Source organism: Spodoptera frugiperda, chromosome 28 (assembly GCF_023101765.2).
Source record: "Spodoptera frugiperda isolate SF20-4 chromosome 28, AGI-APGP_CSIRO_Sfru_2.0, whole genome shotgun sequence".
In the NCBI taxonomy this organism is placed as follows: Eukaryota; Metazoa; Arthropoda; class Insecta; order Lepidoptera; family Noctuidae; genus Spodoptera; species Spodoptera frugiperda.
In genome coordinates this window covers 5,901,711-5,918,609 of record NC_064239.1, presented here as the reverse complement: position 1 = coordinate 5,918,609, position 16,899 = coordinate 5,901,711, and the positions used below count along the sequence as shown (strand labels likewise).

General features: G+C 34.1%; 3 protein-coding genes across 4 annotated transcripts; 2 read left to right on the top strand and 1 right to left on the bottom strand.

Annotated features, from left to right (window-relative positions):
* Positions 1-39: 39 nt before the first annotated feature.
* On the bottom strand, positions 40-2,219 carry LOC118265319 (phospholipase A1). The gene is made up of 5 exons (XM_035578135.2): positions 2,032-2,219; positions 1,557-1,740; positions 793-1,208; positions 453-659; positions 40-251 (listed from the first exon to the last, which is right to left on the bottom strand). Exons 1-5 carry the CDS (start codon positions 2,093-2,095, stop codon positions 40-42), a joined length of 1,083 nt encoding a protein of 360 aa, XP_035434028.2. The 5' UTR covers positions 2,096-2,219.
* Positions 2,220-4,229: 2,010 nt separating this feature from the next.
* Positions 4,230-10,865, top strand: LOC118265323 (exportin-1). 2 transcript variants are annotated; one of them, XM_035578138.2, is made up of 4 exons: positions 4,230-4,397; positions 4,731-7,717; positions 7,833-7,976; positions 9,613-10,865. In XM_035578138.2, exons 2-4 carry the CDS (start codon positions 4,823-4,825, stop codon positions 9,757-9,759), a joined length of 3,186 nt encoding a protein of 1,061 aa, XP_035434031.1. In that variant the 5' UTR covers positions 4,230-4,397; positions 4,731-4,822; the 3' UTR covers positions 9,760-10,865. The 2 variants fall into 2 exon arrangements, with proteins under 2 accessions (XP_035434031.1, XP_050562106.1); XM_050706149.1 differs by lacking the exon at positions 4,230-4,397 and adding an exon at positions 4,503-4,561.
* A 1,779-nt stretch (positions 10,866-12,644) lies between these two features.
* Positions 12,645-16,561, top strand: LOC118265324 (putative lipid scramblase CLPTM1). Its single transcript, XM_035578139.2, has 3 exons — positions 12,645-12,931; positions 13,112-14,732; positions 15,111-16,561. Exons 1-3 carry the CDS (start codon positions 12,827-12,829, stop codon positions 15,281-15,283), a joined length of 1,899 nt encoding a protein of 632 aa, XP_035434032.1. The 5' UTR covers positions 12,645-12,826; the 3' UTR covers positions 15,284-16,561.
* Positions 16,562-16,899: the final 338 nt, after the last annotated feature.

Here is a 16,899-nt window from a genome sequence, read left to right as displayed (position 1 = left end):
ATAGGTTACTGTTTTTATATTACCAATTTACTGTGATTTCTATACACCTTTGCCAAATGGTTGAAATGAATTAGTTATTAAAAAATATTTCCCTTTCATAGTTCTGTTCACTCCTTCACCCATATATCCATGCTGATCACATTGCTTATTCAAAAAATCATTCCAACTTTCACATCGATATGTCGGAAAAGATTTGGGATATTTGATTGAATCCATGAAATAGTAGAATGATCGGCCATGACTACAACCATCTGTAAATAAATGCATTATTTTGAAATTAGGTAAGTACCTCTTACTTTTATGGCCGGGTTCTCAGGCTGTAGATAATTTTAAACAAAGAAACTTATTTATCTAAATGTACGAACTATCTGTAGGTCCATAGATAGATACTTAGGTGTCTATGAGAACGGCGTATTACATATCACCCACGAAAAAAAATAATAAGCACTTACCAAAGAACTTAACAATATCTTCACATCCTGGCTGTGGTGCGACTCCATTATTTGGATAAAAATCTGCCGTCCCAATTGGTGATAGGAAACCTAACAGACCTGCACATGTGTGTATAATATCAACAAAATCCGCATCAGATGGGTCTAGTTTCTGTGAATCGTTAAGATGGGATGGGAACTCGAAAAAGGGTCTGGCTGGATCGAGTCCTGAAATATTAAATTTGCAACGTGAGATACAATTTATGGATCGTAAGGTAATAATTGGTAGGTACCTGCCGGCATTACAAAAGTTACGTTGGTGCCCAACGCAGACTTATCAACGATAAAAAAAGTTACCAACCTGTAATTCTGTTCACGCGCATTTTAGTTTGAGCTGCTGCAATACCCATGACGTGTGCTCCAAGGCTATGGCCAATTAAGTGTACTTGTTCCCCAGTCACATTGTACCACTTGTTTAAACCATCTAAAAATGAAGCTATTCTAGCCCCAATATACTTAGTTTCATTTGCTACCCAAGGATAAAATATATTACTTGCTGTAGCGCTCCAGTCGACAGTTATAACAACAACATTTCGAGTTTCTAAATAGGCATCCTTTAGATCCGGTACCCCTGGATTATCCACAGATGATAGCCATCCATGTGTTAACAATTTTAAAGGCTGCTTTGAAGACATCATCTCTTCTGTCATACTACGATCACTTTTGTTAATCGCTCGTCCATCACCATCCAATAAGATATAACTCTTCGTGTCGTTCCTGATTAAAGAAGAACTTCATTAAAAATCTAATTTAAAAAAAGGTAATAAATCCTAGTACCCTATGATGCGCAAAAATAGGTAAATCCGTTTGAAAAGATCGGCTATTCCAATAGACTAGGTAGTTTCTCAAAGTCACAAATCTGTGACTTGTGATTTGGTCACGCCGGTCGGCTGGTCATGCTTGGTTCCCTTGATGCCATCTACTTAGGTAATGAGGCAGTTAAGCTCTACAGATAGGTACGTATTGTACATGAATGACAGAGTGACATTCATGCCACATGCTGTTCATATGCCTGATACGAATCGCGATTCTTGTTTTCTTAGCAACGACATTATCCATACATACCCTTTAATATATAATCTAAATAAAATATCAGCATTAGTTGTCAGTCTATGGGTGAGAGGTTCTTCTTCGACAATGGTTAGATTGACGTAGTGAGGGTAACCGTCGCCGTCTGGAAAATATATCCATCTAGTTCCGTATCCGTCATCGTCATAACTTAAATGGCCAACATCTTGGAACGTGGAGTCTGCAACATTAGATACGTATAATAAAAATAAATAAATAAATAAATACGTATAATCATTTTTTATACCGTCTCACATATTAACCCCTTTAAGGCAGGCAGCAGTGCACATTATGGCACGTAATGCCACTGTAAAATGTTTTTACCATACCCACTTTTCACCAGTTATGTTATGAGTCCCATTTGTATTAGGCTATTAGGGGTGAGCCTATTACCATATACCGACCATAATTCCAAGCTTCGTGCTACTGCTGAAGTAGTTTTAATGTCAACATTAGATAGGAATGTACTTACTGTGCATGTAAACAAAATCTATTACTATGTAAAATACAAGAAGACTAATATTCAGTAATCTCATTATAACACAACGCCGTAAAAAAAATATTCAAATATGTAAGCCAAATACTGTATAAGCCTCTATTATAGGTACTGATTTGAACAATCGTTACCTATAAAAAGTAGGTAGATAGCTTAGCTAGGTCCACAATACACAACAATATTAAAATATAATGTTGTTATTCAAGAGGGTACCAAGCTTGATCTAGTCTTTCAACTGTAGTATGGGGCGAGGACCATCTCGCTTCTTGCCGAATTTTAAAACAACTTTACTGTCAAAGATAGAAAACAATGTACCACATCTATATAGACTGTTTCAAATTATAACTACGAAAGACCGATGAATACTCATCGCCGACATGCCAATATATCTACAGGATGTTTGGGAATGAGAAGACCCTTGATTAGATCGAGATGCGAACAGTGTTAGCGTACAATAATGTCACCTTACCACCTTCATCTTGTTCGAGTGCCTTCTGGAGAACCAAGAGTTCTAAGGCAATTGGCGCTATTACTTTTGGCAATTGATTTTGTAAATACTTTCTTACTTGCACAATTAACAGTAATACCAAAAGACTTCAGCATGATGACCGAAGTACTTACATATTATTAAACTATTTTATCATAAAACTTATCATACATAGACACAACTTAATTAGGAAAGTATAATTGATTATATTTTTGCTTGTTTTATTCTAGCACAACGTTTTCCTGAAAGTTAATGAAGCGTTACTAAATCTATTATGCATAGATAAATGGATCAATTAATTTTTAACCGTAAAAATGTTAACTACACCTACTATACTTATTGACTTGTTTTATAGCTGGTTACTGAATAGAATTTTGTGCCTTTCATTTGCTGGTTTAATGACTTGTTTTCTTTTGCTATGGCACTCAAATCTACGTTAAGTTTGAATATTTGCCTACTGCAAACTAACTAACTTAGGTAGTCAAATATTTATTATGTACGTACGTATATTATTTGCTTGTTAAGCAAATGATAGCCTACTCTAAAGTATGTATAGTAATATTATACTATAAGTATAGCTACTCCTGCGTGGTTTGATCCGCTACTCGGCTCCTATTGATCGTAGCGTGATATTTTGTAGTCTATAGGTAGATAGTTCCTTGATACCTACACAGAATAGGTATGCAATACAAAAATTGTTATCCAATTCCAACCAGTATATATCGATATATTGAATCAGTATCAATAGTTCCAGAGATTAGCGCATTCAAACAAACAAATTCTTCACCTTTAAAATATATTAGTATTAGTATAGACTCATATCGATAAGATACTAAGTACCTACCTACAGAAATATTTCACTTAATTTGTTATATTTATTTTTGGCGGATTGGCTGGGAAACTGTCTGTATCGTAACATATCTCGGGCTATTACTAATACGTAGTAGTAATGTACGTAGTACCTAGTAATAGCTCAATGGTCTCGGGTTCAATTACCGCACGGAAAAATATATTGTGTGACCGATAAGCTAGTAAGCTGCTGGTACATCTAGCTAATTGGTTACACAAACAAATCATATTAGGTACTGGTACTCCTATTGCAATTACTTATTTTATTTTGTGTTTTCTCATGAAATTTATGGTAGCGGGATATGACGGACCACAATCATGTAAAAATTAAAATGTTTCTGATGAAGCAAGAAATATATTTATATTTCTTAGTATTTACAACTATAACTTATGTACAACAACTAGTGATGGTCGATTTTTCAGATAAATACTGAGTTAATACTGGGTATTATCAATTTTCCTGTGAGGCCAAAAGGATTAGTTTTATCCTATTTAAAAATATAATATTTGTAAATAAGGTGGTCACACTGATTCAATTTAAAATATTTTGTTTTGAGGACTTCTACCGTTCTGCAGTTTGTGGGTATAATTCTTATTCCTCTTTTGGTTTGTGTAGTAAAGTGTAGGTGAAGACTCTAGACTAGACCAAAGATTATATAGAAGTATAGGGGAGCTCTAGACTCTACACTATAAAGTTGAGTCTATGCGTCCAACAGTCCGATCTGTCCGATAGCCGATTATTGTTCCATTGTTTTCCATGATGTTTTAATGTCCGACCTATTCACAAATTAATTATTGACTAAAAAAATGTCTCTATAAATAAAAAAACATATTTTTTAAATTTTATAGTGAGAAGTTATAGATAATTTTATATGGAAATATAAAAAAAATATAATAAAATAAGCATAGACAATATGCGTGTAAGCTTTTTCAAGCTTCACGAAAACAACGGATTAGTATGTATGGTAGTGCGTTAGACTGATTGCGCCGCAAATTATATTCTCGGGTAAGTTAATAGTTTTATCATTACACCATTTCCTTATATTGGAATCTTGAATCGTGAACAAACAAAAGTTTTTTCATTTGGTGATGTTACGATCCTTAGCAAACACTCGCAGTATCTATGCGGGGTGTGTGCTCTATATTTTCATATATACTGAAGAAGTATTTGTAATTATCTTACTTATTACATTTTGTGTGTCCTTTTTTGTTGTAACTCTTGATTTGATCAAAAAAATTCAATATTGTTCAATCCTTATACTCGATAATTATCTATGCATCATGAAGAGGTTATAGCTCCATAAAGTATTTCCTAATTCAGGAATTGTTTTTTTTTCAGTGATTCGTAAGGTGAGGAATGAATGTGAAAAATTATCAGAGTTTTGATTTTCAATAAAGGGATCAAATTTTGAATAAGTTGTAACAAGCAGAATGGCAACTTTAGAGCAACAAGCTTCTAAACTTTTGGATTTCAATCAGAAATTAGACATCACTCTACTTGATAATATAGTTGGATGTCTGTACTCAACTGTGGGAGAACAGCAACGTACAGCACAGGAGATACTGACAGCATTAAAAGAACACCCTGATGCCTGGACTCGTGTTGATACCATATTGGAATATTCACAAAACCAGGAAACAAAATACTATGCCTTACAAATATTGGAGCAAGTTATTCAAACAAGATGGAAAATATTACCAAGAAACCAATGTGAAGGTATTAAAAAATACATTGTTGGTCTCATTATCAAAAACTCATCAGACCCTGTAACTATGGAAAACAACAAGGTGTATTTGAAAAAGCTCAATATGATCTTGATCCAAGTATTGAAACGAGAATGGCCTCATAACTGGGATACATTTATAAGTGATATTGTTGGTGCATCAAAGACAAATGAAAGCCTTTGCCAAAACAACATGGTAATTTTGAAGCTGCTCAGTGAGGAAGTATTTGTTTTCAGCACAGGACAATTAACTCAAACAAAAGCAAAACACTTAAAAGACACAATGTGTTCTGAGTTCAGTCAGATATTCCAGCTCTGTCAATTTGTCCTTGAAAATTCACAAAATGCTCCTCTAGTGGATGCAACATTACATACTCTGCTAAGATTTTTGAATTGGATTCCCCTTGGATACATATTTGAAATGAAATTGATAAGCACACTCATATTCAAGTTTTTGAATGTACCAATGTTCAGAAATGTAACTCTAAGCTGTCTGACAGAGATTGCAGGTGTGACAGTCAGCAATTATGAGGAACAGTTTGTTGCTCTTCTTGTGCAAACTATGGAGCAACTGGAAGCAATGCTCCCACTCACAACCAATATACGAGAAGCATATGCTGCTGGTCGAGACCAAGAACAAGTGTTTATCCAAAATCTTGCATTATTCCTTTGCACCTACTTAAAAGAGCATGGACAACTTATTGAAAGAAGAGGGCTTACAAACACTCTAATGAATGCTCTACGGTATCTTGTACTGATATCTGAAGTAGAAGAAGTAGAAATTTTTAAAATTTGTTTGGAATTTTGGTATGCACTGGCTGCAGATTTATACCAAGTTGCACCATGCTCGCATACATCTAACATGTATACATCACTTGGTAAGAGTGTAGGCAGGAAAGCCTTGTATTCTGAGGTTTTGAGCAGTGTCCGCTATATAATGATCTCTAGGATGGCTAAGCCGGAAGAAGTATTAGTGGTGGAGAATGAGAATGGTGAAGTGGTGCGAGAGTTTATGAAGGACACTGATTCAATTAATTTGTATAAGAATATGAGAGAAACTTTAGTCTATTTAACACATTTGGATTACCAAGATACTGAACGCATCATGACTGAAAAACTTCAGAACCAAGTAAATGGTAGTGAATGGTCATGGAAAAATCTGAACACACTGTGCTGGGCTATTGGTTCTATCTCAGGTGCTATGATGGAGGAAGATGAGAAAAGGTTTCTTGTTGTTGTAATTAAAGAGTTGTTAGGACTTTGCGAGCAGAAAAAGGGAAAGGATAATAAAGCTATTATTGCTAGTAACATAATGTATGTTGTGGGTCAGTATCCCAGATTCTTAAGAGCTCATTGGAAGTTTTTGAAAACAGTGGTCAATAAACTTTTCGAATTCATGCACGAGACTCACGATGGTGTCCAAGATATGGCATGTGACACCTTTATAAAAATCGCAATCAAGTGTCGGCGTCATTTCGTGACTGCGCAGGTTGGTGAAGCTTGTCCATTTATTGAAGAAATCTTAAGCACTATCAGTTCCATTATCTGTGATTTGCAAACTCTTCAAGTGCACACTTTCTATGAAGCTGTAGGGTATATGATCAGTGCACAAGTGGATCAAGTGGCACAAGAACAACTCATTGAGAAGTATATGCTTCTACCCAATCAAGTTTGGGATGATATTATATCTCAAGCATCACATAATGTGGATATCTTGAAGGATCCAGAGGCTGTGAAACAGCTGGTAAGCATTCTGAAAACGAATGTACGTGCCTGTCGCGCTTTAGGGCATCCATATGTTGTGCAATTGGGTAGAATATATTTGGACATGCTCAATGTTTACAAAGTCATGTCTGAAAACATAAGCCAAGCAATTGCTTTGAATGGTGTTGTTGTAACAAAACAGCCACTTATAAAGAACATGCGTATAATAAAGAAGGAGACACTTAAGTTGATTGCCAGTTGGGTATCACGCTCTACTGATAAAAGCATGGTATTGGAAAATTTCATTCCTCCACTTTTGGATGCTGTTCTCTTGGATTACCAAAGAACTGCAGTGCCAGACGCGCGAGAACCTGAAGTTTTGTCTTGCATGGCTGCAATTGTTTATAAGCTAGAAGGGCATATAACATCTGAAGTGCCCAAGATATTTGATGCAGTTTTTGAATGCACTCTTGAGATGATAAACAAAGACTTTGAAGAGTATCCAGAGCACAGGACAGAGTTCTTCCTCCTATTGCAGGCAGTGAATACACATTGTTTTAAGGCATTCCTAAGTATACCTCCAGCACAGTTCAAATTAGTATTGGATTCCATTATCTGGGCATTTAAACATACAATGAGAAATGTGGCCGATACTGGTCTTCAGATTTTATATCGGTTGTTGCATAATGTAGAGCTGCACCCACAGGCAGCACAGAGTTTTTACCAAACTTATTTGTGTGACATTTTAGAACACGTTTTCAGTGTCGTAACTGACACATCTCATGGAGCCGGCCTTACCATGCATGCTACGATATTGGCATATATATTCTCCATTGTGGAAGCAGGGCGAGTTACAGTACCACTTGGACCCACACCTGATAATGTCCTTTATATTCAGGTAAAGTTTATGCTAATAAAAATTATTTCCAGCAGTCAATGAATGTAACAGAAATGAATTTATCTTTATTATTTTTTTTCTTGTATCATCATGATCAATGTCAATTATATTTCAGGAATATGTGGCCAACCTGCTGAAAAGAGCATTCCCTCATTTAACAGACAATCAAATTAAAATCACTGTTCAGGGGCTTTTCAACCTGGATCAAGATATTCCCGGATTCAAAGATCACTTAAGAGACTTTTTAGTTCAAATAAGAGTAAGTACTTGTACTAATGATAATTCACATAATACAGGGTGTCCGGTGGCAGAATTAGGATTTTAAAATTAAATAATAAAAAAACGGCAAAATATTTTTTATTATTTCAATGACTATAACAAAGAAGAGAAATGCGGGTTTTATTTCTTAAAAAATATTTTGTCTAAATGTTGACCATCACGTCAGACACACTCTTGGAATCTGGCTTCAGCTGCTGGAGAAGCGACGTCGGGATAGCATTAACCTCGCGAACGATATTTTCTTTTAATGCTGAGATGGTCGGTGGGGCGGTTTCTTAAACTTTACTTTTGAGGTATCCCCACAGAAAAAAGTCCATATGGGTAAGATCCAGCGACCTGGGTGGCCAGGGGATGTCAGCAAAACGACTTATTAATTTGTTAGGGAACAAATCACGAAGAAGCGCCATGGTCTCTCTAGCAGTGTGAGGCGTGGCGTCATCGTGATGGAACCATGTCTGTGAACTGTAGGTAGGATGTTCTCTTAATATTGGCAGAAAAAAATCGGTAAGCATTCGCCGATAAGAAACGGCGGTCATTGTAATGGCTTGTCCTTGACGATTTTCAAAAAAATAGGGACCGATTATTCCTCTGCTTGACAATGCACACCAAACCGTCACTTTGGGACTGTGAAGTGGCTGTTAATGTTTCAATCGTGGGTTCTGTCCTTTAGGTGACCAATAACAACCGTTCTGTTTATTTAAACTTTCAATTAAATGAAAATGGGCTTCATCACTTCAAAAGATTGTGTTCACAATTTTGCGCAAAATCATTATTAAGCTTGCACTTTGAGGGGTTAATTTAAGGTCCTTCTTTCTCTCAATCGTTTTTGGGAGCCCTAGAGCTCTCTTTAGAGGAGGCTTTCCTGTTTAATTATATTTGTCATCAGTCCTCGACCTTCGATCCCGGCCGCGGATTATTTGCTGCTGAACTTGTTGCTCTGAACCTCCGAAGAATCAAATCTTCGCTTGACGCATCACATAACCGTCGGATATTGTATCCCATACAAAATCTTCGACGAGCAATAGCACAGGAATCGTTTGCTTTAAAAAAGCTTCGATTGCGAACGATTTTGTTTGTTGATCCCAAGAAGTGCTCCGTCCCTCCGCTAACGGTTCGAAAATAGTTTGAAATTTAAATCCTAATTCTGCCACCGGACACCCTGTATTATACTTATATCTAAAAATAATAAAAAATAAATTAAGCTCTTTAGCTTAATTTCCCTTCTTCTTTCTCTTCTCTCTTTAGAGGAGGCTTTCCTGTTTAATTATATTTGATATTTATCTGAGAAGGACAATTTATCTATACTTACTAGTTTATAAAATTGAAGATTTTGTTTGTTGATCCCAAGAAGTGCTGGTTCAATTTGAAAAATTATATTCACACACATCACTCTGAGGCAAATATTTATTCTTAACATCCTTCTCTTTCACGGTTTAACGATACTTAGATTTTTTATATGTTGTCTCATTTTAACAACTAAAATGAGTAATACTTAAATTTTTATCAGCTTAATGTATTCTTATTTTAAGGGTTTGTGCGTATTTCTTAATGTCATGTAATTATTTTAAAAGATACTGTCATGTATTTGTTATATTTAATGGTGTTTTATATTACAGGAGTACACTGGTGAAGATGACAGTGATTTGTTCTTGGAAGAGCGCCTGTTCAATCTTCGTCAAGCACAAGAAGAGAAGCGAAGAGTACAGTTATCAGTACCAGGCATTCTCAATCCTCACGAATTGCCTGAAGAAATGCAAGATTAATTCTAGTTAAAACCCAGAAATGGTGACAGTTCACAATATTGCATGGATTTTAAGTCTGCTTTTGTTTGTATTTGAATATTTGAGGAATTCATATACTCTTATAATAGTGTTATGAATCATTTCAATCAATTCTAGAAGTTGAAACAATGCAATCGTAAATTGTATATATTGACATATTTCATTCTAAATACTCTCATAAATTTCGGTTTTTTAGTAAGCATAATTAATTTAGTTGACGTTATACAGGCTCCCTAAGTTGGCAAGCATAATGTGTCATTTTTCACATTTATAGTTTTTATTAGGTACTTAATTTTTAAGTTTTACTGTTATGTCTAAATGTCTGTGAGTATCAATAATGCCCCAATAACGTAAACCTTGGGACACGACCTTTTAGGTCAGTAAGCATAACCATAATATTGGTATTTTAACAACTTGCATTATAGCACTGGCTAAACTTTTAAGGCATAACATTTTATTTATGACATACAATGTATAATTATATTATTTTATTCTGATAGTTTATTTGCTAGGTTTCACAATACTTAATAATTGACTTAACCTGTGTATGGCTAAACTGAGCATATTTTGTGGACTGTTGCCATTTACATTGGTCTATATCTTGTGCCTATAAAATGATACCTTATTGTGACAGTTTGTACAAAGGACCGCTTGGAACAATGCGAGGTGATGAATGTAAGGAAGAAACCTTTTCTTTATAGGTATCTTTTGCAAGCACAAGACTGTTTGGGCCTTTAATTATAGGCAGGAAATCATGCATCCATTTACATTGCTAGTGAGGAAGTAGAATATTTCTATGTTTTTAAGTAATCTTCAAAATGTAGGTAATGAAATCTCTGTGATGGAAACCAGTGACAGAAATTCAACATAATGCACTGCAGAATCTGAGTATTACTGAGTAGATTCTAGGCGAACTTTATAAAGTGACTTGCTGTTAGTAATATTTTTTATGTTTTGTTTAATGTTGTCGAAACTAATTTGGTAATGGTTTGGGAATCCGAACATTTGGTAAGGTTTCCAAATGCATTTTGGGTCCGATTAACTGTCAGTCTTTCAATTTTGTGTTTCAAATAAACCATTAAATATGACTTTTTTTTATTTCTCTCATGAATTACCTATACTATCCAAGAGAAACTGATTTTTTATAGATAATTAACTACGCGGGGTGTCTTGTCGCGTTCAACTAACGTGTGTCCTGCTTAAGCTAAACCCTATATAATATGATTGACCATACAAATCGGAGCTCATTTTTCTTAGTACTTATTTGTGACGACCTTAATTGTCATAACTTGTTTATTTGTTAACCGATTTTATTTAAATAATAAACCAAATGTCACGTGAAACCCATCATAATATATTACTGAAATCTGTATTACAAATCATTTAAGCCGTTTCTGAGATTAGCGTAGTCCAACATACAGACCAACGGACGAAATGGAAAAGCATTGTTATGGGATCTCTTGGGTGAATAAAAATCCTCCATTATGAATTTTTAAATATATGTACTATGTACAGCGATCAATTATAGTTTTATTACATGTACCTCTAAAATAAAGATAGGAACGTAATTAGTATTAGCAGTTTAGCATTAACTGGCTTTTTCATAGACAAGTTTCAAGAAATTCTGATATAATTTGTCCTATTTATAGCCTTTCAACCAAAGCTAACTATTTTTCTTATATTGGAGAATGTTATGCTCCAAGTTTATAGCATTTTGTTACAGCACAGGGCGTTATTGTCTATTTTATTTGGAAAAATTTAATATACAGTTTATGGATAGATAATATAAAATACAATATTATGGAACCATCGATACTAGCGCCACTTTGACAGTTGCCAACCACATTAGGTATTTAGTTTTGAAATTTTCAAAACTAAATATCAGCATTTTCAAATTGAAAATGCTGATCGGGATGAAATTTGGAACTTACTTATTATTCTGTGACAGGGGTAATTATGGTTTGGAATAACGTGTGGACTACTATTTATCCCATGGGACCGCGGTTGAAACGGTGGCAGAAGCTAGCAATTAATAAACGTGTTACCTAGTGGTACACTGCGATTAGATATTTTGAATTTGAATATTTCGACATTGTGAATTTCGTCAGAAAATACAAATCTTTTACAGCGTTAAAAAGAAGTTACCAACTTTAAGAATGGTATCTTGGTGTCACGGAGGTTTAAGACGCTTCTCATGCATGATAGTGCGAGCTTGAAACCTACCAAAGGGAAAAGACTTTTTCAACCAATATGACTTTTTCCGAGTTATATGTACTTTAAAAATTCATTTTGACATCACTTTTACCAACGGCGAAGGAAAATAAATATCGTAAAGAAACCTGGGCTTATAATTCCTAATTTATAAGTTTGAATTCGCCAAGCATCTCCGTGTGCGAAGAGGCTTCTGGTCGGAAGGGGCCACTTATAGGTTGTTGATTATGTTGAACTTCAATTAGCCGCTTTTTATATGGTTCTGTTCAAAATATGTACATAATATTGATCTTATATATACTATATACATGATTCTTGCGGTGTTAACAATATTGAACAAATATGGTATTATTTGGTCAGTGCTATAGTATAATAGATCATTTCACCGAAGAACATTTCAATGAAGATTTGTCTACGTTATGTTTTCTACACTTAAGATGCACCAAAACATAAATTAACAATAATCAATAATTAATAATAATAGCTAGTATCAATATTATTTTAGTCGCACTGTAGGGTTTGCTATGTGCACGATTGAGGCGCCCTCATCATAAGTTCTCATTTATTTAGACAGACTGTAAATGGTATGTCGTAGTAAGATTTAGCAACTGTAATGGAGTCTTAAAAGCCTACAACTAAACGCCAATAGACGATAGATAAAAAAAAAATTGTCAATGACAAGTGGATTGGATTGATAAAAAGAAATCCAATTTCATTTCATTTCATGTTAGAAGAAACGTAGAGAGAGAACGATGACATTTTCTTGTCTTGAAAGCAAATGTTGAGTGCTATTTAAAATACAAGCAATAAGTAATCCAGCAATATCTAAATAATCAGTATGGCGGAATCTGATAATCTTAATTCTTCCAACACTCCCCCAGGCGAAGTCAGCAATGAAAACAGTGTTGTGGAAGCAAATAGGTCTTCTGAAGATGCTGTTGATGTAAGTATACTTTTTTTTGCATTGTAATATTACAATACTTTTTCAAACCCAAGTTAACAAGTTTCTTAAGAACAGGAAAGACTATAACAATATTAACCTGAAAAAAATTGAATGCCATGGAGGTCAAAGTATGATAATCAATTATTTAAAATAGTAGTAATCTTATCAATATTGTTTTAGGTTAATGCTCAAATCGATGAACAAAGGCGCAGGATGCAGCCAACGAAGATGGAATCATTCTTTGCTATTACAAAGTCCTTGATTATAAGGGCACTAGTGGTGTATTTTATTACGTCCATGTTTCGGCAACCATCAGCGCCCAAGACTGATTTAAGCAATCCTACAGCGGCCCCTCGTGTCCCTGCTATCAATATGTTTGCCAATGGCACTGTTTTAGATATGTACTGCTATGTGTCAGAGAGAGAATTTTATTCTAACTTAGATGATTCTGATTTAATTTGGAAACAAACTGGAATTATTTATGGTGACTGGCTAGGAGGCCCTAATAATGATGGTACCTTCACTCACTCCACCACTATTAAGCCATCAGATTCATTAAAGAACAATGGATCAATTTATCTCCATGTATTTGTGGTACAATCTGGAAAATCACCTGACCCTAAAAATAAAAATGATTATGGTGGACCATACATCACCTATGGCAAAAAAATGCTTAATAAATATAAAAAATTACGTTATATGAAAACACACAACTTGTTAACAGGGCAAACAGAAAAATCTGCTGAAGAAATAATTAAAGCTGAAACCCTTAAAGAGGAAATAGTATCACATTGGCATCCAAATTTAACTGTGAATTTGGTAACAGACCAAACTAATTGGATGCAAGGCAGTGTTCCACCTCCATTAGATGAGTTCATCTTCTTTTTACCCGATGGAAAACAGTATAAGCCTGCAGTTTTCTTGAATGACTACTGGAATATGATGCGAGATTATGTACCAATTAACAAAACTTCAGAAATATTGAACCTGGAGCTAACATTCCAGCCTTTAAGTTTGTTTAAATGGCAGTTGTATACTGCCCAAGCAATGAGAGACAAATTGAGTATGTTTTCAGCATTGGGGGCTGAGGAGCAGGATGAAGAGCAAGACACTGTCAAGGAATTGCTACTTGACACTTCACCATATCTGCTTGCACTTACTATCAGTGTTTCAGTTTTACATTCCATATTTGAATTACTCGCTTTCAAAAATGATATTCAATTCTGGAATAACAGGCAGTCACTTGAGGGTCTTTCTGTGAGATCAGTATTCTTTAATGTTTTCCAATCCACAGTGGTGTTGCTTTATGTTCTTGATAATGAAACAAATGTCATGGTCAGAATTTCATGCTTTATAGGTTTACTTATTGAAGTCTGGAAAATTAACAAAGTTATGGATGTGAAGATAAATAGAGAGGACCGTATATTTGGTATACCAAAACTAAGTTTCACTGATAAAGGATCATATGTTGAATCTAGTACAAAGCAGTATGATATGTTGGCTTTCCGTTATCTCAGCTGGGCTTGCTTCCCACTTTTAATTGGCTATGGTGTATACTCATTGTTATACCAGGAACATAAAGGATGGTATTCTTTTATATTAAACATGATGTATGGATATTTACTGACATTTGGATTCATCATGATGACACCACAGCTGTTCATCAACTACAAGTTGAAGTCAGTAGCACATTTGCCATGGCGTATGATGACATATAAGTTCCTTAATACATTTATAGATGATATCTTCGCCTTTGTGATAAAAATGCCAACCATGTACCGCTTGGGTTGCTTCAGAGATGGTAAGTGAATGTTTTCTGAAAAAATCTTACGCCCGAATACTGAAATGCTACTCAATTTTAAGTTGTAATTAAATCTCGTGCTATCCATGTTATTTACAAAGAATTTGTAGGGACAGCACTATATTTGAGAGAGTCTTAAAATTGAGTGATGTTTAAGTATTTGACCATTAGTTATCTAAATTGTACTAATAGTTTTAAATGTATTTTTAAACCTTATGATGATGTCACAGTACATCAATATTTCCTTGTAGTTAGTAGTTAGTAGTAGTTCTACCATTCGTTATTTCAATGGGAGAAATAATTTGCATAATGTGAGTTTAGACTCTACCAACCACTTTGGATAACAATATTTGTTTTACAACATTTATTTTTTTACAGATATTGTATTCTTCATCTTTTTATACCAACGTTGGATCTACAAGGTCGACCATAAGCGGGTCAATGAATTTGGTTTCTCTGGTGAGATGGAACAACAACAGAAACAAGTAAAGAATGGAACTCCAGCTATTTTGGAAACAGAACAACAACCAGCAGACAAGAAAAATGATTAATTAAATTTTATTATATATTAGGTAAAATTAAAAGACAACCTCTCCACTTGTTTTGAATATCACCGCTAAGGTGATGTATCCATAGCCAAATCATAGTTCTGAATGTGAGAAAAGCTGTGGTAGATTATGAGAAAAATCTATATAGATTCTAATATAAAGATATCCTGATAACTGAATATTACTTATCCACATGTAAATGGATAATGTTAAATGTTTCCTTGAGTAATAAAATTTATCTTAAGATAGGTAGCTTATTGCTCTTTCACATCAGTTTTGATGCGATAATACTGTAATACTTTATTTTGCAAATAGTATGAATAAATTTGGGTTCACCTTGTTATGTGAATATGTATTAGAAAACTAAATTTGTGTGCATAAGCCAGAAGCTTTTGATATAGTATTTGTGCTATTGATGTATGGTATATAAAATTATTCAGTTTGTTTTTGGATATTTTTATTGATATTAGGCTCCTTTTAGTTTTGCGTTATAAATATAATTCCTAAAATTTTGTACAAGCCACTATTTTTTATTACATTTTGTAAAGAGTGTTTAGTTTATATCAATTAAATTTGTTATCTTTTTCAAGTATTATTTCAGAGTATAATAATATCAAACTAGATCTTGTTAACAATGTCATGTAAAAAAACAACTACTGCGAGATAAAGACCTTAAGTATTTATTTAAATTATTGAGTAAGAAGTTAAGGTTGTGTGATAAAAAATTGTTCTTGATCTTCGTTTCTTCTTTATTTTATTGCTAACATTGTGTATGTGCATTATTTTTCAGGTAGTAAATTTCTATTAAGTAATCTAATAAGAATAGTTGTAATAAAATATTGACACTTGCAAGTATACTACTGATTCACCCTCCAACATTACAAATCTGAATATGATAAACTGATAAAGAAAAGCAAACGGAAAATGATTGCGTATGCGTTGTTTAAATTAGATAAAATGTGGACAGAGTATTACTATTCTGCTGTTAGTTGGAGCTCAAGGTATTTCTTACACCATTCTTAAAAATAACACCTACCTGACTTAAGAGTTTACACTTACAAGTGTCAATCAACAAACATTTGCATTCATATTAATTAATGTTTACTTAAACAATTTTGATTATTATTATACTATAATATATTTAATGTACTATGCATGTTTGTGTTTTGATGACACAATGATTTTTATTATAAATTAAATACATTATTTGGAGCACAATATATTATTTTATTGCATAACTTACACATTGTAACATGTTTTCGAATAAATTCGTTGTTTCAAGTTATTGTCTTTGTTGTTGCTATGGTAATGACCGTAATTTACCTATTAATTTCCAATCAAGCTAGAAGTCTAGTAGACAAAAAATCTTTAATAATACTAGCAAACCTGGCCAACTCCGTTTCGCCACCAATAATTGTCCCTGTTTTTCTACTTAGCGAACGGGGGTTAAGTAAAGTTCAAAAGGGATAAAGATCCGAATAAACAAAACCGTTAAAAAAATTAGGAAAATTGTGTACACACAGAATTCGGCGGCATCGTGTGCAGGAGAGCTAAAGAAAAGAAGTCTGGCAGAATCTTAAAATCTAGAGGTCCTAGGAAAAAAGTAACAAAATCATCTT